The sequence below is a fragment of the Bombina bombina genome, chromosome 6 (assembly GCF_027579735.1).
Source record: "Bombina bombina isolate aBomBom1 chromosome 6, aBomBom1.pri, whole genome shotgun sequence".
In the NCBI taxonomy this organism is placed as follows: Eukaryota; Metazoa; Chordata; class Amphibia; order Anura; family Bombinatoridae; genus Bombina; species Bombina bombina.
The window spans coordinates 108116156-108138854 of record NC_069504.1 but is presented as its reverse complement, the minus strand read 5'-3'; the positions used below and the strand labels follow the sequence as shown (position 1 = coordinate 108138854).

General features: G+C 40.4%; 1 protein-coding gene across 5 annotated transcripts in view; it reads right to left on the bottom strand.

The window, feature by feature from the left end:
* Window positions 1–15871, bottom strand: part of KMT2E (lysine methyltransferase 2E (inactive)) — a 464054-nt gene extending 448183 nt beyond the window's left edge. For 4 of the 5 annotated variants that reach the window (XM_053716547.1, XM_053716548.1, XM_053716550.1 and 1 more), the window contains exons 1-4: window positions 15706–15871; window positions 14127–14180; window positions 12741–12913; window positions 6947–6985 (exon numbers count right to left, since the gene is read on the bottom strand). In XM_053716547.1, the coding sequence (XP_053572522.1) occupies window positions 6947–6985; window positions 12741–12913; window positions 14127–14180; window positions 15706–15856 (417 nt within the window). In that variant the 5' untranslated portion in view covers window positions 15857–15871. The remainder of the gene's footprint in view (window positions 1–6946; window positions 6986–12740; window positions 12914–14126; window positions 14181–15705) is intronic. The other variant, XM_053716549.1, reaches the window with a different exon arrangement.
* Between the last annotated feature and the right edge of the window lie 6828 nt (window positions 15872–22699).

The window sequence follows — 22699 nt, the reverse complement described above, 5'->3', positions numbered from 1 at the left end:
ATTTTCACATCTGTCGTCATGCACCCATGTCCTATTTGGGACATTTCTGAAGCCGGACAATGCAAATTACCCCCATCAAACCATATATTTTTAAAAAGTAGACACCCTAGGGTATTTCAAATGCTGGTATTTTAACACTTTGCATGCACTAATTCAACCACCAGTCTTTGTCAAACTTTTGGGTAGTCATTTTGGTGTGTTATTTTTCACACGCATTGTACTTTAGGCATGGATTCTCAGTTCCTGTTATATGTTACTGACCAAAAAAAACCTCAATATGTATTCAACAACATCTCCTGAGTACAGTGATACCCCCCATGTATAGGTGTGTCGGGTTCTCTGGGGGCTAAAAGGCCTTAATTTTAGGGGGCGCATTCCAGTTTTTCAACTTGGAATTTTCACATCTGTCATCATGCACCCATGTCCTATTTGGGACATTTCTGAAGCCGGCCAATGTAAATTACCCCCATCAAACCATATATTTTTGAAAAGTAGACACCCTAGGGTATTTCAAATGCTGGTATTTTAACACTTTCCATGCACTAATTCAACCACTAGTCTTTGTCAAACTTTTAGGTAGTCATTTTTTTGCATTATTTTTCACACACATTGTACTTTAGGCATATATTCTCAGTCCCTGTTATGTGTTACTGCCAAAAAAAACCTCAATATGTATTCAACAACATCTCCTGAGTACAGTGATACCCCCCATGTATAGGTGTGTCGGGTTCTCTGGGGGCTAAAAGGCCTTAATTTTAGGGGGCGCATTCCAGTTTTTCAACTTGGAATTTTCACATCTGTCATCATGCACCCATGTCCTATTTGGGACATTTCTGAAGCCGGCCAATGTAAATTACCCCCATCAAACCATATATTTTTGAAAAGTAGACACCCTAGGGTATTTCAAATGCTGGTATTTTAACACTTTCCATGCACTAATTCAACCACTAGTCTTTGTCAAACTTTTAGGTAGTCATTTTTTTGCATTATTTTTCACACACATTGTACTTTAGGCATATATTCTCAGTCCCTGTTATGTGTTACTGCCAAAAAAAACCTCAATATGTATTCAACAACATCTCCTGAGTACAGTGATACCCCCCATGTATAGGTGTGTCGGGTTCTCTGGGGGCTAAAAGGCCTTAATTTTAGGGGGCGCATTCCAGTTTTTCAACTTGGAATTTTCACATCTGTCATCATGCACCCATGTCCTATTTGGGACATTTCTGAAGCCAGCCAATGTAAATTACCCCCATCAAACCATATATTTTTGAAAAGTAGACACCCTAGGGTATTTCAAATGCTGGTATTTTAACACTTTCCATGCACTATTTCAACCACTAGTCTTTGTCAAACTTTTGGGTAGTCATTTTTTTTGTGTTATTTTTCACACGCGTTGTACTTTAGGCATATATTCTCAGTCCCTGTTATGTGTTACTGCCAAAAAAAAACTCAATATGTATTCAACAACATCTCCTGAGTACAGTGATACCACCCATGTATAGGTGTGTTGGGTTCTCTGGGGGCTAAAAGGCCTTATTTTTAGGGGGCGCATTCCAGTTTTTCAACTTGGAATTTTCACATCCCATGCACCCATGTCCTATGTAGGACATTTCTGAAGCCGGCCAATGTAATTTACCCCCATCAAACCATATATTTTTGAAAAGTAGACACCCTAGGGTATTTCAAATGCTGGTATTTTAACACTTTCCATGCACTAATTCTTTGTCAAACTATTAGGCAGTCATTTTTTGTGTGTTATTTTTCACACACATTGTACTTTAGACATGAATTCTCAGCTCCTGTTATGTGTTACTGCCAAAGAAGACCCCAATATGTGTTCACCAACATCTCCTGAGTACAGTGATACCACCTATGCATAAGTTTCTTGGCTTGTTCGGGGGGTGTAATGCCAAATGTCCAACATGCGTTTGTGATTTTTTTTTCACATTTAACATATTTTCTTTGCCTATTGTCTTTTTGGGGGTATTTTAACATACCCCAATTTATTTGTTTCCATGAATGTGCATATTTTTGAAATGTTGACACCCCAAGGTATTGTATATGGTGTGCTTTGATGCATTTGAAGTAACTGTTTTAGCTAAAAAAAATTGGAGAAAGTGTATGGTGGCATTTTTTCAATTTTCATTTTTACACACACATTGCTTTTTGACTATGATTTAGGAGAGACTGTTGTAAGTTAGTGCAAAAAAATACTTCAGGTTGTTTTCTGCTAGGCACCCTGAGTACACCTATGCCCCCCATGCATAGGTTTGCCAGGATTTTGGGAAGGTTATGTTACAATTTTATGACTTGTGATTTTAGTTATTAAGTGAGAGTATTTCTTCTGATAGGCCTATCTTTAGTTTGGGGCCTATTGTAAACCCCACTTTTATTTATTGCCATGAATGTGCATATTTTTGAAATGTTGACACCCCAAAGTATTGTATATGGTGTGCTTTGATGCATTTGAAGTAACTGTTTTAGCTAAAAAAATTGGAGAAAGTGTATGGTGGCATTTTTTCAATTTTCATTTTTACACACACATTGCTTTTTGACTATGATTTAGGAGAGACTGTTGTAAGTTAGTGCAAAAAAAATACTACAGGTTGTTTTCTGCAAGGCACCTTGAGAACACCTATGTCCCCCATGCATAGGTTTGACAGGGGTTTTTGTAAAAAAAAAAAAAAGAACAGCCCCATTTTAGAAAAAAAAATATATTAGTGAAATGTAAAAATCTGGCACATTAAAAGTAAAAAAATAACAACAAAAAATTTAACAGTAAACATAACAAAAAAAAAATAACAGCAAATGTATTTATTTTTTAAAAATTGACCATTGTATGGTACCGCTTGAAGCAGTCCCCAATGCAGAGTCCAGGCTGTCCAGGGCAATCAGGACAGTGATATACAGTGTCCCTTCTCTGCCCCCTCTTGGTACAGACTCTGCATTTTTTTTGTGGTCTCTGCTTTGCGGCAGTAGGGGGGATTTTAAAAATAAAATGAGTAGCCCCAACTCTGCTCTCTCCCATCACCGCCCGGGGAGCAGGTGCATCATGGTACAAAATCCCCGAAATGATCTGGAGCTGAAATTGTAAAAAAGTCTGTTTCATTCCGGGGTTTGCTTTTTTGAACAACAAAAAAGCGTTGTGGGTTGCAATCTGCATTAGGTAAATTGCAACCTTTTTGTACCAGGCCCTTGTCTTCCGCATAATTAGGTAGGGCTGCAGCAGCTGATCTGCCAGATCAACCCCACCCATATGTCGGTTATAAGACTTGATGCACACTGGCTTCCTTATGATCTCAGCTCTGCCACGTACAGAGACCGCCACCGTCCTCTCTGTGTGGATGGTGGTAAGAAGGTATACATCCTTCTTGTCCCTGTACTTAAGTGCCAACAGCTCCTCTTGGCGCAGAGCTGAGGTCTCCCCCCTTCGTAGCCGGGTGCGTACAAGTTGTCCTGGGAAACCTTTGCGGTTCTTTTTAATAGTACCGCAAGCTACTGTATCAAAGCAATACAGTAGCTTGAACAAAAGGACACTTGTATAATAATTGTCTAAGTACAAGTGATACCCTTTGTTCATTAGGGGTAATATCAGGTCCCAGACAATCTTGCCAGTGGTTCCCATATGTTCTGGGCAACCTGGAGGGTCAAGGTGGCTATCCTTTCCCTCATACACCCGGAAGGCCTGAGTATACCCAGTCTCGCTCTCACAGAGCTTATACACCTTTACCCCATACCTGGAGCGCTTGGAAGGAATATACTGCTTGAATCCCAGCCTTCCCTTATACTTCATCAGGGATTCATCAACGCATATATTCCTTCCAGGTGTATAAGCCTCTGCAAACCTGGCAGAAAAGTGGGTAATCAGGGGGCGGATTTTATACAGCCTGTCAAATTGGGGATGCTCCCTAGGGGGGCACAGGCTGTTGTCGCTGAAGTGCATGAAATGAAGAATCATTTCATATCTCTGCCTCGACATACTCTGGGAGAAAATGGGGGTAGAGCAGATGGGGCTACTGCTCCAGTAGGAGCGAACGGAGGGTTTCTTTATGATGCCCATCAGCATAGTCAATGCCCAGAATTTTTTAAATTCTGGCACATTGATGGGGGCCCATTGCTGCTTTGCCAAATATGTTTCAGGCTTTGCAGCACGGTACTGATGGGCATATAAATTAGTTTGGGCGACAATGTTCCCCAATACATCATCACCCAGAAACACCTCCAGAAACTGTTGGGGGCTAAAACCTGCCACATCTATATTTATGCCAGCATTTGCTGTGAAGGGTGGGATATCTGGCCTCTGGAGATGAGGCGTTACACACTCTTCAGCGGCAATGGCAGCAACACGCCTCCTTCTAGCAGGGGGGCTGGCAGGGGGGCTAGCAGGGGGGCTAGCAGCCACAGATACATCACTATCAGTTGAGACTGCATCTAATGATGTATCTGAGCATATGGCAGGGTCAAAATTGGGGTCTGAGTCAGACATAGAGGCATCTGACTCTGACGCAAGGATGGCATACGCCTCCTCAGCACTATATCTTTTCTGTGACATTTTTGTATCTGTCACAGAAAACCAAAATTAATTAATTAACTAAATGGCCTTTGGGTTTTTTTTAAAAAAAGTACAGCTATGCTAATGCCAGTGATTTATAGCGATCACTGGCAAGCTAGGGGTTAAATACTCTTTAAATTAAATTAAATTAGCTAAATGGCTCTGAAAGGAGCCTTTGGGTTTTTAAAAAATTACAACAACAAAAATTCACCCCTAAAAAAATGCACAGACAGCAAAAAAGTACAGCTATGCTAATGCCAGTGATTTATAGCGATCACTGGCAAGCTAGGGGTTAAATACTATTTAAATTAAATTAGCTAAATGGCTCTGAAAGGAGCGTTTAGGTTTTTAAAAAATTACAACAACAAAAATTAACCCCTAAAAAATGCACAGACAGCAAAAAAGTACAGCTATGCTAATGCCAGTGATGTATAGCGATCACTGGCAAGCTAGGGGTTAAATAGTCTTTAAATTAAATTAAATTAGCTAAATGGCTCTGAAAGGAGCCTTTGGGTTTTTAAAAAAAAATACAACAAAAATTAACCCCTAAAAAAATGCACAGACAGCAAAAAAAGTGCAGCTGTGCTACTGCCAGTGATTTATAGTGATCACTGGCAAGCTAGGGGTTAATGGCTCTGAAAAGAGCCTTTGGATTTTAAATTTTTTAACAAATAAAAGAAATAAATCTCTCTCTGCTGAAATACAGGTTTCTCTCTCTCTCCAACAAAATAGCAAGTGAGGAGAGGGAGGGAGATCCACACTGATCAGAGTCAATATTTACAAATATTGACCTGATCAGACAAATGGGAGATTTTATTATTATTTTTTTTTTTTTCTAAGAAGGCTCAGATTGGGTGACCCTAGCTTGCCCCTATGGTGAGACAGGCTAGGGACACCCCCAGAGGCCCCATGATGCACCGGGCATCGCCATTTTGGAAGCCTCATGGGGGAGGGGGGGGGGGCTATATGTGGGGGCTTTTTATTTTATTACCGTTTTTTTTTAAAACAATTTTTATTTAATTTATTTACTAACTAAGTGCCTCGACCCACCGAGGCACTTAGCACACTAGCAGAGCATCGGAAGCGTGTCCGATCGCTTCCGATGCTCTGCTGCACTGCCGGGCTCCACGTGGAGCAAAACCGGAAGTGATCACTCAAGGGGGAGTGATCGCTCCGGTCCCGGCACTCCGTAACAGCACTGCAGGGATGCCCAGACATCGAGGCATCCCTGCAGTACTGTAATAGTGCCTGGAAGCGATCTTGATCGCTTCCAGCACTCACTTTAGCCGAGGACGTGCAGGGTACGTCGTCAGGCGTTAACTGCCTTTTTTTTTCAGACGTACCCTGCACGTCCTCGGTCACTAAGGGGTTAAAGGGACAGTCTAGTCCAAAACAAACTTTCACGATTCAGATAGGGCATGTAATTTTAAACAATTTTCTAATTTACTTCTATCACCAATTTTGCTTTGTTCTCTTGGCATTCTTAGTTGAAAGCTAAACCTAGGAGGTTCATATGCTAATTTCTAAGCCCTTGAAGGCTGCCTCTTCTCTCAGGGCATTTGACAGTTTTTCACCACTAGAGGATGTTCGTTCATGTGTTTCATATAGATAACACTGTGCTCACGCACGTGGAGTTCCTAGTATCCAGCACTGATTGGCTAAAATGCAAGTCTGCCAAAAGAACTGAAATAAGGGGCAGTTTGCAGAGGCTTAGATACAAGGTAATCACAGAGGTAAAAAGTGTATTAATATAACTGTTGGTTATGGAAAACTAGGGAATGGGTAATAAAGGGATTATGTACCTTTTAAAACAAATATTCTGGTGTAGACTGTCCCTTTAAGAGTCAGCATTGACCTGTGTAATATGGATTACACTGCCCCCACACATCTGTCAACTTCATTATGCCACCTAGGAAATGGAAACTGCAGTACAGACTGACTTGACAGCTGCATTGGAGTTGTGAGGAATTTCCCTTTGGACTATTAGCATTGCTGTTTTAGATACATTTTGTTCCCATGGCACTAAAAAGGTAGCCGTCACCGACGGCCATTAGCACTTACAAAACTGTGGTTTAGCTATGTACTTCACCCATCTATGCATTACGAATGCTCTTGCCTGGGGCTACTTTGATTAGCTGCATGTCATGCTAAAGACTGTACAAATGAAGACTTGAGGTTCCAATGTGCCTGCCATCACACACAATAAGTATTTATTAACAACATTAGACACCTAAGAATAGAGCATCTTTTCTATCATACTGTTTTAATCTAATTGGCGTGTTTTTCTTTTTAAAAACCATGGCTAATACAGACTAAGATAAAGGCTGACCTTTCAGAAACATGTAAAAGTACAAAAAGGAAAGAACAAAACTTAATAAATCGAACATATACCTTTACTCTGGAAGATTTTCTAGACCCTTCACGAAATGCCTGCAGAGGAAAAAATATAGTACATATATTATTTTTTTTCCTAAAATTTAGAACAGTATAATTCAGGAATATAAACTACGAGAAGGGGGGGGGAAATCATTTTTGTTTACCAGATATATTTCTTTCTTTCACAGTGATGAGAGTCCATGAGCCATGACATCTGGAATAAAGTTCTCTTCACCAGGACGCAGGCAAAAATTAGCAACACATTAAAAGCTGTAATCCCTCTCACAAACATAATAGTAGGCAGAACAAAGCAGGGTAATGAGGTGCATGCCAGAACCATCGGTTTCAAAACTAAAATTGGGTGGGTCTCGTGGACTCTCACAAGCCATGACATTTGGCATCTAATACAGAAGCTGTGGACTCCACATACCAAGAAAAATAGGTGGGAAAAAAACTGAGCAGGCACATTTACCAGACACTGCTGCCTGAAGAACCTTCCCTGACAGAAGTTCACCCTTAGCCAAGTCTACCCCATGAAATAGTGGAACACCTCTTCTTTTATGATGGGCCAGCACCCTGAGCTGTCCCCTCTGTAACCGCATCTCCCAAGTATATGCACTTGCAATTACCTGTAGATGGTAAAAGCCCCAAAAACCTCTTTAATCTGGAAATGTAGGTAGTTCTTAAAGAAAAAACATAATTTATGCATTCCTTACTTGTGGAAAATACTGAACCTGGCCACCTGGAGGAGGCAAATACACACCAGCCAAAGGCTTAAATAGTCCCCCACTTCCTCATAACCCCAGTCATTCTGCCGAGGGAAAAAGGAACAGTAGGAAAAATATACGGGTAAAAAATGTGCCAGAATATTATTTTTCAAATTTAGGGCCGCCCATCGGAGAACACGGGTAGGAGCTGTGGACTCTTCCCATACAGATGGAAATTAAATTATCAGATAAGCATAATTTAAGTTTTCTTCTTAATATGGGAAGAATCCACAGCTGCATTCCTTATTTGTGGGAAACATATACCCAAGCTCTAGAGTACACAGAATGCTAACAGGAGGGAAAAAAGAGAGGCGGACCCTAATCCGAGTGAACCACAGTCTGCAAAACCTCTCCCCCGAAGGCTGCTTCAGCAGAAGCTAAAAAAAAAAAAAAAAATCAAACTTGTAAAATTTGGAAAAAAGTATGTAAGGAGAACCAGATAGCCGCCTTACAAATCTGATCCATAGAGGCTTCATTTTTGAAGGCCCAAGAGGAAACCACTGCTCTCGAAGAATGAGCCATAATCCTCAGAGGAGGCTTATGTCCCACCGTTTCTATGCTAAACGGATGACACTCCTCAGACAAAAAGATGAGGAAGTCGAAGAGGCCCTCTGACCTCTACACTTTCTGGAAAACAGAACAAACAGAGAAAGAGGTTTGTCTAAATTCCTTTTTGGCCCGAAGATAGAACTTCAAGGCATAAACCACATCCAGAAATAGGTTGTAAACGTTCCTTCGACAAAGAAGGATTAGGACATAAGAAAGGAACCACAATCTCTTGATTGATGTTGCGAATGGACACAACTTTAGGAAGAAAACCTAACTTGGTTCGTAGAACAGCCTTATTGGCATGAAAAGCCAGATAAAGAGGGACTCATTGCAAGGCAGCAATCACAGATACTCTGCCTGCAGAAGCAATAGCCAGTAGAAGAGGAACCTTCCAAGACAACAATTTGTCTACTTCATGCGTAGGCTACAACGGAGCCCGTTTCAAAACCTTAAGGACGAGATTTAAACTCCAAGGAGGCTCCTTAGATCTTAACACAGGTCTGATCCCAGTAGGGCCTTAACAAATGGCTGCACATCTGGAAGCTCTACAAACCTCTTGTGCAGTAACACAGGCAGGGCTGAAAACTGTCCCTTCAGGGGACTTGCAGAAAAGCCCTTCTCCAGTTCATTCTGGAGAACAGAATAAGTAGGTCCTCCACACCTTATGATAGATGCGACAAGCAACCAGCTTACGAGCTTGAATCAGAGTAAAAATAACTCTCTTAGAAAACCATCTCTTGGCTAGGACTAAGCGTTCGATCTCCATGCAGTCAGCCTCAGAGAATCTAGACATTGATAAAGAGACATTGCGACAAGGTAACTTCCACGGAGGAGATGATGACATCCCCACTAGATCCACAAACCATATCCTTCGCAGCCAAGACAGAGCAGTCAGTATCACTGACGCCTGCTTGACTTGAGCCACTACACTAGGAAGTAGTGGTAACAGTCGGAAAGGAGAAATTAGATTGAACCTCCAAGGCACCGCTAATGCATTCTTTAGCTCCACCTGAGGATCCCTGCACCTCGACCCCTATCTGGGTAGCTTGGTATTGAGACGTTATAAGATCTTCCTCTTGCAAATCTCTGCAAACACTCGGGATGGAGAGACCATTCTCCCGGATGAAAGGATTGTCTGCTGAGGAATGTGCTTCACAGTTGTCCACACTTGGAATGTGGATCGCTGAGAGTGAACAAATGCGGGTCTCCCCCACACCAGAATCCGAGATACTTCCCGCTTCTCGTTCCCCCCCTGATGGTTGATGTAAGCCACCGAGGATATATTGATTATCTGATTAACTGGGACAAACCCAGCAGAGGCCAAGCTTTCAGAGCATTGTATTATTGCCCGAAGATCCAAAATGAGAGGAGGAGGGAGTTTACCTCAGATGCCCTGTGCCTTTCTGGCACGCCAAATGGCTCCCCATCCTGATAGACTCGCAACCGTAGTCACATTCACCCAGGATGGTCTTGAGACGGATGTCCCTCAAGACAAGTGATCATGACAAAACCACCAAGAGAGCGATTCTCCCAATTGGTTGTCCAGAGAAATCTGTTGAGACAGATAAGAATGATCGCCGTTCCAATAGTTCAACATGCGCAGTTGCAACAGTCTGAGCTGAAACCTGACAAAGGAAATGATGTCCAAGCTGGACACCATGAGACCAATCACCTTCATACACCGAGCCACAGATGGCCTTAAGGAGATCTGGAGGGCAAAACCTCTCGTAGCAAAAGGCGAAGGTGTTCAAGCTTAAATCTTAAGGACAGGACGTCCGAATCTGTCTGGGGTAATACGCTTCCTGAGTCAGACAGTTCCCCCTCAGACAGGGCCTCCCTACCCCCCCAATTCAGAGCCCTGGGAAGGTATATCGGAGATAGCCATTAAAGCATCAGAAGTTGCAGTGACCGCGTGGGCCTCTGTCCTGCTGCGTTTGCCTTGTAACACTGGCAACTTAGATAAAACTTGGTAAGAGTGGATGACATAACTGCAGCCATATCCTGCAGAGTAAATGAAGCAGACGCAACCGGCGCCGTTAGAGCAGGCGGTAAAGGCTGTGACGCTTGGGGAGAAAGTTGCGGCATACCCTGAATTTCCTCAGGCTGAAAACTTTCCTTAGAAATATCTTTATTAAAAAAAAAATTTCTTTACACTGTAACGCTCTCTCAATACATGAGGGACAGAGTGTAACTGGGGGTTCCACAATGGCATCTAAACTCATAGGACAAGTGGTTTCTTCAAAGTCCTCCATGATACACAGAAAAAAACAATAGCAAGCTTGGACGTTTTCTGATAAAACAAAATTAAATGTACTGTGCCTTTAATATCCGTGTTAACGTTCGTATAGGCAAATAAACAGATAGGCTTTCTTTTTAATATATTTACTCTCCTGTGTCGTAGTTTTCAGAGAAAATAACACCCTGGAAACGCGATTATACTTTTGCCTGAGAAAAAAACAAACAGTCACCCTGCCACAGCTCCGCTGCAGCTCCTACCTGCCTCCACACACTCACACCAATCACTCTCGTCCGGTGCACCTAAGATCGCTTGCAATTGCGACAAGCGGACTTAGGAGCCGTGAATAACACTGCCAGTCGGAACCCAGTATAGGAATAACTGCGCGAAAGCGCGCTAACACCAAGCCCCGTCCATCGTGGGCGAAACACAAACAAGTACCGCAGTTATCGGAGCCTGACAAAAAAAAGAATAAAAAAATCCTTCCTTTGTCACTCCTGCAATACCCCAGTGTCAGCCATCTCTATAAAGTGCAGTAAATTAAATAGAGAGTTGCCCATAAAAACGGTATGTTACCATAAAATCCCAGTGTTTCTAGACCATATTTTTGTTTGCATTAATAAGCTAGCATGTCTGGAAAAAGAGACAATATGTCGGTTCTCATACTTTGTGGTCTTAGTGAGAAGCTGCATACTGACATAGGGAAGCCTGTAAGCCCATTTTCCAGCCCATAGCCCCTGATAGAAAAAGGTAGAGTACAGTCATTTCTGAGATGTGCTGCAGAGCCCCAGAAATAAGACTGCACTTGCCTCCACTCTGAGGAACAGCATGAAAACTCACAGTGTCAAGAGGTCCAATCTTTCTACTGAGGTCCTGTGAAGACAGAAGGGTCTTAGTTAAACATTTCTAAGACCATAACCTCACCAGTTCCCATAATCCTAAGGTTATAATCTCCAGAAGCTGCTCTTATAGTAAAATAGTACACTTTGGAACCATTTGAAAAATAAAAAACTCTTGATTGAAGAATCTAAACTAACACCTCACTTTACCTCTTCCTATCACTAACACAGGCAAAGAGAATGACTGGGTTGGGAGGGAAGGGAGGAGCTATTTATGCAGCTCTGTTGTGGAGCTCTTTGCCTCCTCCTGCTGACCAGCAGGCGATATCCCATAAGTAAGGATGAAATCCGTGGACTCATCATATCTTGTAAAAGAAAACCAAACAGTGCTGTTACTGTATGATAAATCCTAAATATAAATAACTTGTATAATACAAAGAACTGCGAACGCAAATTTTCTGCACTTTATGACATTAAAACAGAAAAATCTGCAATTAACAGAAACCCACAGCTCAAGTTCTTAATATGCGGGTAAAATCTCACCCCCATCCCCACTGGTTAACAACTCCTGCAAAATAATTACATTCACCAGCCCTGGTGTTCCTAATCACCCATCTGCCCTATTCTTGGTCCTTTGACGGGGAGTACAGGTTTCACAGCAGTTTGAGCACCCCTTTCAGAATAAATAATCCAGAGACACACCATTCGCCTGTTTTCCTGTGAAGGCAAAAAGTAAGACTGACAAGAATCAGGAAATGGGAGGAATTAAAGCTCTTAATGTGTTGGTAATATTTGCCTGCCTTCTGGTAAAAGGAGCATTATCCCAAATGTTATGGCTCTTGGACTCTCACCGCCTTTATGAAAGAAAAGTTAATCATTCTCATTTTGAATTATTAACCAAATTATTATGTGGATATTACAGATGCCATTCTTTCTTTTCAATTTAAATCTCTACAACAATATTTTTTCCCCAAGATTTGAATAATTAGAGCACTAGCATAGCTAACTTTAATCATCAGTGAATACGCATACATAATTTCAAATACAATGCAGCTTACCAAAATATAATTCATGTCCAATATCCTTCAATTTCTTTTGAGGAATATAATATAATTAATATAATATATATCTCCAGTTGTTTTAGGTTGATCAAACACCAGGAAAAGAACATACAACATTTGGATCTCTTCATAAGGTAGAGGATGGTATCATTTTTAAATACCAACATTTAGACAGTATGTGTTCTGTGTGAACAAACAAGGACACACAACTGTATAAAATGTAAACCAAAACATCTAACGTCCCAATAATAAGGAAGACACATGACAAAGGCAAACCAATGGTTTATCAAGAGCTGGACAAAATCGCCTGCTAGACCCTCTATGATTAGCCTAATGTAGGATTAATATTACTCATACCTTCTTGTATTTGGCAACACATGGCTCCTTTTCTCCACTTTTTTTCCTCTTTTTATCATTCACCTTGGTAACTCTGGTGGCAGTAAGGGTAAGTGTTGTAGGGGTGTGCTGAAAGGCAGTATACAGCTCCATGGGGACTTCATCACAACTCTCTGTTGCACTGGTGTCGCCATCTGCAAGGATAAAAAATAAAACATAGGCAGACTGTAAATATGTATAAAAATACTAAGATTTACACAATATAACTAATAGTAAGAAGTTAAAAGTATGAAAATACAAACAGCCTATTATATGGTAATTTATTGAAAGTTTCTATGTGTAAATAATTTAAGATTAAAAGTGACAGTAAAGGCCAGATTAAACTTTCCTGATTCAGATAGGGCATGTCATTTTAAACAACTTTCCAATTTACTTTTATCATTAAAATTGCTTGTTCTCTTGGTATTTTTAGTTGAAAGCTAAACATAGTTAGGTTCATATGCTAATGTCTAAGCCCTTGAAAGCCACTTCTTATCTGAATGTATTTGACAGGTTTTTTTTTTTCAAACCTAGAGGGTGTTAGTTCGCGTGTGCCGTATAGATAACATTGTGTTCATGCCCACTGAGTTATTTAAGAGTCTAATTGCCTGAAATGCAAGTCTGTCGAAAGATCTGCGATAAGGAGACAGTCTGCAGAGGCTAAGATACAAGGTAATTACAGAGGTAAAAGGTATATTAACATGACAATGTTAGCTATGCAAAACGGGGGAATGGGTAATAAGGGCATTATCTATATTTTTAAACAAATAAACATTTTTGGCGTTTACAAGTTACTTTAAAAAATCGGTAATAATGGTCCAGTGTTGCTAAACGAAGACATCAAACTTCTTGACACCTTTTCTTTGGCTCTTCCATTCAAATATACTGATTGTATAAAAATTGTGTGTTTGCTAAAGATATCTAGTGTAGCCAGTGCAAAGAAAAAAAAAAGGGGGGGGGGGATTTGACTTAGTTCTAAAAATGGACTAAAATGTATAAATATAATAAATATTTGCTTCACATCATTTGGTTAGACAAAAGAAAAAAAAATCACTGAGAATAAGATTTTTTGCTCACAAAACAGCAGCACACTGAAAAACAAGAATATATAACAAAGATAGGAAAAATACAAGGTAAGGAAGGGGCATTTTTAATTTTAAGGTATTGTAAAAGCAAAAACAAAAATCCAGTCTTCAGGACAGAATAGACCGGTAAAACTACACACTACATTAACTTGCAGAAACCAAAAAATATTTGTAAAGAACTTTAAAAAAAGAGTTGGAAAAAAATAGAAGGTACACAGTTCTTCATATGTTGGAATAATGGGTAATTAGGAAATAAGAGGGTCACACTTGAAATGATACCTACCAGATAAAAGGCTTCCGCTGTTGCCTCTAGCATTGTAGCAGGTTTGAAGATCATCTGCATTAGAGTCACAAAAGTTATAGCCCAAAGAAGGTATGTGGCATCACAGAATTTCTAATGCATCAGTGCACCAACATTCTTTGCCTCTGAGCATGACCAGTTTACACCATGCGCCTACTGGCAAAGAAAGCATTGCCTCCTTGATAGGCTTTACTATTGTCCCAGCTATGGAGATGATCTATATAACAGTATTCAAATAAACATTTCTAAATCTACTGGAAGCCACTAACCTGAAATAAGATGTAAATGCAAGTTGCGAGAGAACCAGTTTTTATATATATATATATTTTATGACCCAGCTGTAGCTCAGAAAAAATCCCATAAAAATTGCACTAATTCATTGCATCTTATCTTCTGTTACTGTAACTGTTATTGTTGGGATTATGACCCAGTAATAAAAATGTAGGTAGGTAGGTAGATTAGAAAATGCAATTCAAAAATACACATTGTAAATTGCATTAATTCATAGCAGATTGTTATCTTCAATGAATGCAACCGTTATTGCTGGTCTTTGTGAAATCTATTAAAACTCTAAATATTTTAACTACCTGTATTATGATTTAACCCAATAAAGGTATATTCTAACAAATTTAATAAATAAAATCATACTCCTGGCAGTGTTTTTTCTTCTTCAATTAAAGGGTCAGTCTACTCAAAATTAAACTTTCATGATTCAGAAAGGGCATGTGATTTTAAACAACTTTTCAATGTAAATTTGCTTTGTTTTTTGTTCAAAGCTAAACCTAGGTAGGCTCATAAACTGATTTCTAAGCAGTTGAACTGCCTCTTATCTCAGTGCATTTTGGCAGTTTTTGACAGTTAGATGCTGATGTGTCAAATAGATAACATTATGCTCATTTTTTAAGAGTTATTTAAGAGTCACCACTGATTGGCTAAAATGCAAGTCTGTCAAAAGTACTGAGATAAGGGGGCAGTCTGCAGAGGCTTAGATACAAGGTAATCACAGAGGTAAAAAATGTATATTAAATTTAACCATGTTGGCTGTGCAAAGCTGGGAATGGGTAATAAAGGGATCATCTATCTTTTTAAACTATAACATTTTTCAAGTAGACTGTCCCTTTAACGATGCAATGAACATACTCTATTTACCACGATTATTAAAGCTCTCTTTCTCTATACATATATATATATATATATACACACATACATACATACACACACACATACAGTATATATAAATACATACACACACACAGTATATATACACATACATACATACACACACACAGTATATTATACATACACAAATATTACATACACACACATCTAGGGTTGCCACCTCAGCAATGTTTCCCTTGACACTTATGAGTTACACATGCTGCAGGGTGTGCAGGGAGGAACATGTATTGTGTTTCTGGACAGCACTATTCATATTCCTCCCTGCACACCCTGCAGCATGTGTAACTTATAAGTGTTCTCTATTTTAAGGGACGGGTGGCAACCCTACACATCAAACCTCAGCTCTTTAAACCTATGACTTAAAGAATGCATATTAACCCACCTGACAAATGCTCTCGCTTTCTTTGCTGAAGCAAAACTGCTCTCTCTCTATCCAAAGTCCTGTCAACAAAAAATAACATACTATCAATAATCATTTTATCACTAAATATGAAATCTTGTTTATTCTCCCATTTTAGTAGAACCATATCCATCGTGGATAGAAATCATTGCCCATTTCTGAAGAAGCATACCATATGCTGCTTGTGTTACTACAAATACATTTAAAAAATAAAAAAAAAATATGGTAGTATAGCAGTGCTCACAGCCACACCTAAAATGTATATTTCAAAGCCTGACAGCTGTGAAATACAAATTCAACTTTGTGTTTGAGTGTAATATAATTATATAAATGTATTATACATTATATAAGACAGACCACCTGGCTAAAATGTAAGCCAATATTAAACTACAATTATTCCATTTGTTGCACAGATTATGCATAAATCAATTTATTTTTAAATTATGAAATTAATTTGTGCTTTGTATAGCTTAAAAGGGAATGTAAAGTTTCATGAATGAGTGCCCGGTTTTTAAAAATACTATCAAAAACATGGGCACTTTCATTAATAAAACTTTACATTGCAGCATTTTTTTTTTTTTTTTTTTATACTTGCCTTTATCTTCAGCAAAGCCGGACCGGCAATCCACCGTCCACTTCTCATGCTGTACTTAGTACAACAATGACGAAACCGGCTTTCTCCAATCACGGTGTGGCCTCATGAGATGAACCCCCCCAGAGCGTCCATCTTGTGAGGCCACACCGTGATTGGAGGAAGTCTGTTTCGTCATTGCTGAGGTAAGTACAGAGGAGCTGCAGTCGGGGTATTGCCAGTCTGGCTTTGCTGAAGAAAAAGGTAAATATTTTAAAAAAAGACGCTGCAATGTAAAGTTTCATGAATAAAAGTGCCTCTGATTTTAATATTTTTAAAAACCCAGCACTGATTCATGAAACTTTACATTCACTTTAAGTAAGATTTATAAACAAAGTATTACACTGCCCCCACGTGTCTAGTTTATTATGCCACCCAAATGGCAACATTTTCAGTGGAGAAAACTATATATACACACAGACTTCACTGCTGCATTGGAGCTGCAAGGAACCTCCCTATGGACTATTAGCACTGCTGTTTTAGATGTATATTGTGCATGGAACGTCGTTGTCACAAAATTTGACGGAATAATAATACTTTCTGACCAGGCCTAAATAATTTGTCAAATCCGGAAAAAAAAAAAAAAAATGGACGAAACAGTTAAATAAAAATTATGCTTACCTGAATTTAATTTCTTCTTCTTGGCAGTGAGTCCACGAGAACATTCATTACCTATAGGAAATACTATTCCTGGCCACCAGGAGGAGGAAAAGACACCCCCAAAGAAGAAAATAAATATCCCTCCCACTTCCCCTACCCTCCAGTAATTCAGCCGAGGATAAGGAAAAGTGAAGAGATACACAAGGGGTACAGAGGAGCAAAATAGGACTGGAGCCATTACCAAATAACAAAATCGGGTGGGGTCGTGGACTCTCACTGCCAAGAAGGAAATTAATTATCAGGTAAGCATAATTTTTTAATTTTCCATCAATTGGTCCACAACAACATTCATAACCTATGGGAAACCAATACCCAAGCTGTAGAGTTCATGAATGTTCTGGAGGGAAAAAATAAAATTTATGCTTACCTGATAAATGTATTTCTTTTTTGACACGATGAGTCCATGGATCATCTTAATTACTAATGGGATATTCACCTCCTGGTCAGCAGGAGACGGCAAAGAGCACCACAGAAAAGCTGTTAAATAGCTCCTTCCTTCCCTCCCACACCAGTCATTCGAGAGAAAGGAAAAACCAAGGTGCAGAGGTGTCTGAAGTTTATAATAACCAACACCTGTCTTTCAAGAACAGGGCTGGCCGTGGACTCATTGTGTCAAAAAGAAATACATTTATCAGGTAAGCATACATTTTCTTTTCTTTTTAATGACACGATGAGTCCACGGATCATCTTAATTACTAATGGGATTCAATACCCAAGCTAGAGTACACAGATTATACGGGAGGGACAAGACAGGGAACCTAAACGGAAGGCACCAATGCTTGAAGAACCTTTCTCCCAAAAGTGGCCTCAGCCAAAGCAAAAGTGTCAAATTTATAGAACTTTGAAAAAGTGTGAAGAGAGGACCAAGTTGCAGCCTTGCAAATCTGTTCCACAGAAGCTTCATTCTTGAATGCCCCTGAGGAAGCAACAGCTTTCGTGGAATGAGCCGTAACTCTCTGGAGGCTGCTCTCCAGCAGTCTCAAATGCAAAACGTATGATACTCTTCAGCCAAAAAGAAAGAGAAGTAGCCGTAGCTTTCTGTCCCTTACGTTTTCCTGAGAAAACCAAAAACAAGGCAGAAGACTGACAAAGTCCTTAGTCGCCTACAGGTAAAACTTTAAAGCACGGACTACATCCAAACTGTGCAAAAGTCGTTCTTTCGGAGAAGTAGGATTAGAACACAAGGAAGGAACAATAATCTCCTGATTAATGTTCCGATCAGAAACAACCTTAGGAAGAAATCCTAATTTGGTACGTAAAACTACCTTATCAGAATGAAAAATAAGGTAAGGGTACTCATACTGCAATTCCGACAGCTCTGGCACTCTGTGAACAGAAGAAATAAAACTTTCCAAGATAACACTTTAATATCTAAGGAATGCCTAGGCTCAAACAGAGCCCCTTGAAGAACTAATTCAAACTCCATGGAGGAGTAGCTGGTTTGAACACAGGTCTGAGCCTGACCAAGCGAATGTACGTCTGGGATGACCGCCAGACAAACCTGAAACAAAATAGACAAGGCAGCTATGACTTGCAGAAAATTCTAGGAATCCGATCCCTACTCCCTTTAAGAGTATCCTTTGGATTCGCACTAGTATAAATATTTACGCCATATCATATGGGTAAAGATCTTCTAGACACAGGCTTATGAGCCTGATTCATGGTCTCAATGACCAATTCCTAATCCACGCTTGTACAAAATAAAGCTTCCATCTTCCAGTAGATAACTTCAGGGAAAATATTTTCGGATAAAAGAAGGGTCCTTGACGTAGAAGGTCCTTCCTCCACGGAGACTCCCAGGTGGAAGATGTGACTGCATACCAATCCTGCGGACCACGCCGGTGAAATGAGGACCACCAACGCCCTCTCCTGCTTAGTTCGAGCCAAGGCTCCAGGAGAAAAAACAAATGGAGGCATTAAATATGCCATACTGAAATTCCAAGTAAACGCCAATGCGTCTATTAGAACCGCCTGAGGGATCTTTGACCTCAATCCGTACCTCAGGCGCTTGACATTTTGACGAGAAGTCATGAAGTTCAATTGCAACTGACCCCATCGAGAATCAGACTGGAAAGCACTCCCAGCCATAATTCCCACTCCCCTGGGTAAAAAGTCTGCCTACTTATGAAGACCGCCTCTCAGAAGTCTGTTCTGGTCAGTGGGTCGTCGACAGACAGAAATTGTGGGTCTCAGCCCACTGAACTAACTTATTTATGTCATAGCCAAGAAAACTCCAAGTCCCCCACGGATGAAGTAAGATCTAACTTAAACCTGATAAACCCTGCCGAAGTTAACTGAGGCCAGGCTAGGAGAGGATTGAAGATTACTCTCGTTTTTAAAATGGATTATGGGAAGAACAAACTTCACCCGAGTCCATGCTCCCTGCTCTTAGAGGGCCCCAAACAGTTGCCCAGCGCAAAGGCTGGCTATCTGTTGTCACATTCACCCAAAAGAACTTCGAAAGCAGGTTCCCTGGGAGCAAAGATCCAGAGAGTTGTGTAACTAAAATAATAGACCAGGGTACACTGTTTCAGTACTGGTTTAGCCATCTGCTATATGTGGATGGGTGTCTTTCGGTAATTATGTTTTCATTACTTAAGACACTCTCAGCTATGGTTTGGCACTTTATGTATTAATATAAAGTTCTAAATATATGTATTGTACTTATATTTGCCATGAGTCAAGTTTATGTATTTTTCCTTTTGCAGACTATTCAGTTTCATATTTGGGAAAAAAAAAAATGTAGGAAAATATTTTTCTTACCTGCAGTTTAGTCTTTTTTTCAAATTGACTGCTTTTTCTCTAAATTTTCGCGGGCAAAATTAGGCTCGCAAGGTGCAAAATGCTGATGTTTATCGCGTCATTCTTGGTGTGAGAATTTTGGGCGCCAAGGTACATCCGGTGACGCAAGTTCGTCATTTCCGGCGTCTTAGTTCCTTGTACAAGGTGCGTCTGCAATAACGCAAGTGTGTCATTTCCGGATGTTGTTGGCGCCAAAAAAAAACAAAAAAAAAAAACCATGCGTTGTGCGTCATACTTGGCGCCAAATAATTTCATTATTTAAAATCCCATTCCTATATGCCTCTTGCCTTTTTCTATGTCAGAGGGATATGCTGTTTGCATTTTTTTCCCCATTCCTGAAACTGCCATATAAGGAAATTGATAATTTTGCTTTATATGTTGTTTTTTTCTTACATTTGCAAGATTTCTCAATCTGATCCTGTCTCAGAAACCACTGTTGGAGCCCTGCGCCTGATGACGGTTCTACCAAAGTGTAAGTATCTGTTGTAAATTTGTGGAGATTATATCTCCAGCTGTGATAAGCTTTAACATGCAGAGAATGTATCCATCAGTACTAGTACTAGTACAATGCCTGTTGTTCCTTCAACATCTAATGTACATGATATCCCTGTGAATATAAAAGATTTTATTGCTGATGCGATTCAGAAGACTTTGCTATCCTGCCTTATTCGAAAAAAACAACCTTAGGAAGGAACCCAGGTTTCGTACGTAAAAAACATAATTTATGCTTACCTGATAAATTTATTTCTCTTGTAGTGTGTTCAGTCCACGGGTCATCCATTACTTATGGGATATATTCTCCTTCCCAACAGGAAGTTGCAAGAGGATCACCCAAGCAGAGCTGCTATATAGCTCCTCCCCTCACATGTCATATCCAGTCATTCGACCGAAACAAGACGAGAAAGGAGAAACTATAGGGTACAGTGGTGACTGGAGTTTTAATTAAAATTTAGAACTGCCTCAAAAAAAGACAGGGCGGGCCGTGGACTGAACACACTACAAGAGAAATAAATTTATCAGGTAAGCATAAATTATGTTTTCTCTTGTTAAGTGTGTTCAGTCCACGGGTCATCCATTACTTATGGGATACCAATACCAAAGCTAAAGTACACGGATGATGTGAGGGACAAAGCAGGAACATTAAACAGAAGGAACCACTGCCTGTTGAACCTTTCTCCCAAAACCAGCCTCCGAAGAAGCAAAAGTGTCAAATTTGTAAAATTTTGAAAAGGTATGAAGTGAAGACCAAGTTGCAGCCTTGCAAATCTGTTCAACAGAGGCCTCATTCTTAAAGGCCCAGGTGGAAGCCACAGCTCTAGTGGAATGAGCTGTAATTCTTTCAGGGGGCTGCTGTCCAGCAGTCTCATAGGCTAAACGTATTATGCTACGAAGCCAAAAAGAGAGAGGTGGCCGAAGCCTTTTGACCTCTCCTCTGTCCAGAATAAACGACAAACAGAGAAGAAGTTTGCCGAAAATCTTTAGTTGCCTGTAAGTGGAACTTCAGGGCACGGACTACGTCCAGATTATGCAAAAGACGTTCCTTCTTTGAAGGAGGATTAGGACATAATGATGGAACAACAATCTCCTGATTGATATTCCTATTAGAAACAACCTTAGGTAAAAACCCAGGTTTAGTACGCAGAACTACCTTGTCTGAATGAAAAATCAGATAAGGAGAATCACAATGTAAGGCAGATAACTCAGAGACTCTCCGAGCCGAGGAAATAGCCATCAAAAACCGAACTTTCCAAGATAAAAGCTTAATATCAATGGAATGAAGGGGTTCAAACGGAACACCCTGAAGAACTTTAAGAACCAAGTTTAAGCTCCACGGAGGAACAACAGTTTTAAACACAGGCTTAATCCTAGCCAAAGCCTGACAAAAAGCCTGGACGTCTGGGTTCTCTGCCAGACGTTTGTGTAAAAGAATAGACAGAGCAGAAATCTGCCCCTTTAACGAACTAGCGGATAAACCCTTTTCTAAACCCTCTTGTAGAAAAGACAATATCCTAGGAATCCTAACCTTACTCCATGAGTAACTCTTGGATTCACACCAATATAAATATTTACGCCATATTTTATGGTAAATTTTTCTGGTAACCGGTTTCCGAGCCTGTATTAATGTATCAATAACCGACTCAGAGAAACCACGCTTTGATAGAATCAAGCGTTCAATCTCCATGCAGTCAGCCTCAGAGAAATTAGGCTTGGATGGTTGAAAGGACCCTGAATTAGAAGGTCCTGCCTCAGAGGCAGAGACCATGGTGGACAGGACGACATGTCCACTAGGTCTGCATACCAGGTCCTGCGTGGCCACGCAGGCGCTATCAGAATCATCGATGCTCTCTCCTGTTTGATCCTGGCAATCAGTCGAGGCAGCAACGGAAACGGTGGAAACACATAAGCCATATTGAAAACCCAAGGGGCTGCTAGTGCATCTACCAGCACCGCTCCCGGGTCCCTGGACCTGGATCCGTAACAAGGAAGCTTGGCGTTCTGGCGAGATGCCATGAGATCCAGTTCCGGTTCGCCCCAACGAAGAATAAGTTGAGCAAATACCTCCGGGTGAAGTTCCCACTCCCCCGGGTGAAAGGTCTGGCGACTTAGAAAGTCCGCTTCCCAGTTCTCCACGCCTGGGATGTAGATCGCTGACAGGTGGCAAGAGTGAGACTCTGCCCAGCGAATTATCTTTGAGACTTCCATCATCGCTAGGGAACTCCTGGTTCCCCCTTGATGGTTGATGTAAGCCACAGTCGTGATGTTGTCCGACTGAAATCTGATGAACCTCAGTGTTGCTAACTGAGGCCAAGCTAGAAGAGCATTGAATATTGCTCTTAATTCCAGAATGTTTATTGGGAGGAGTTTCTCCTCCTGAGTCCACGA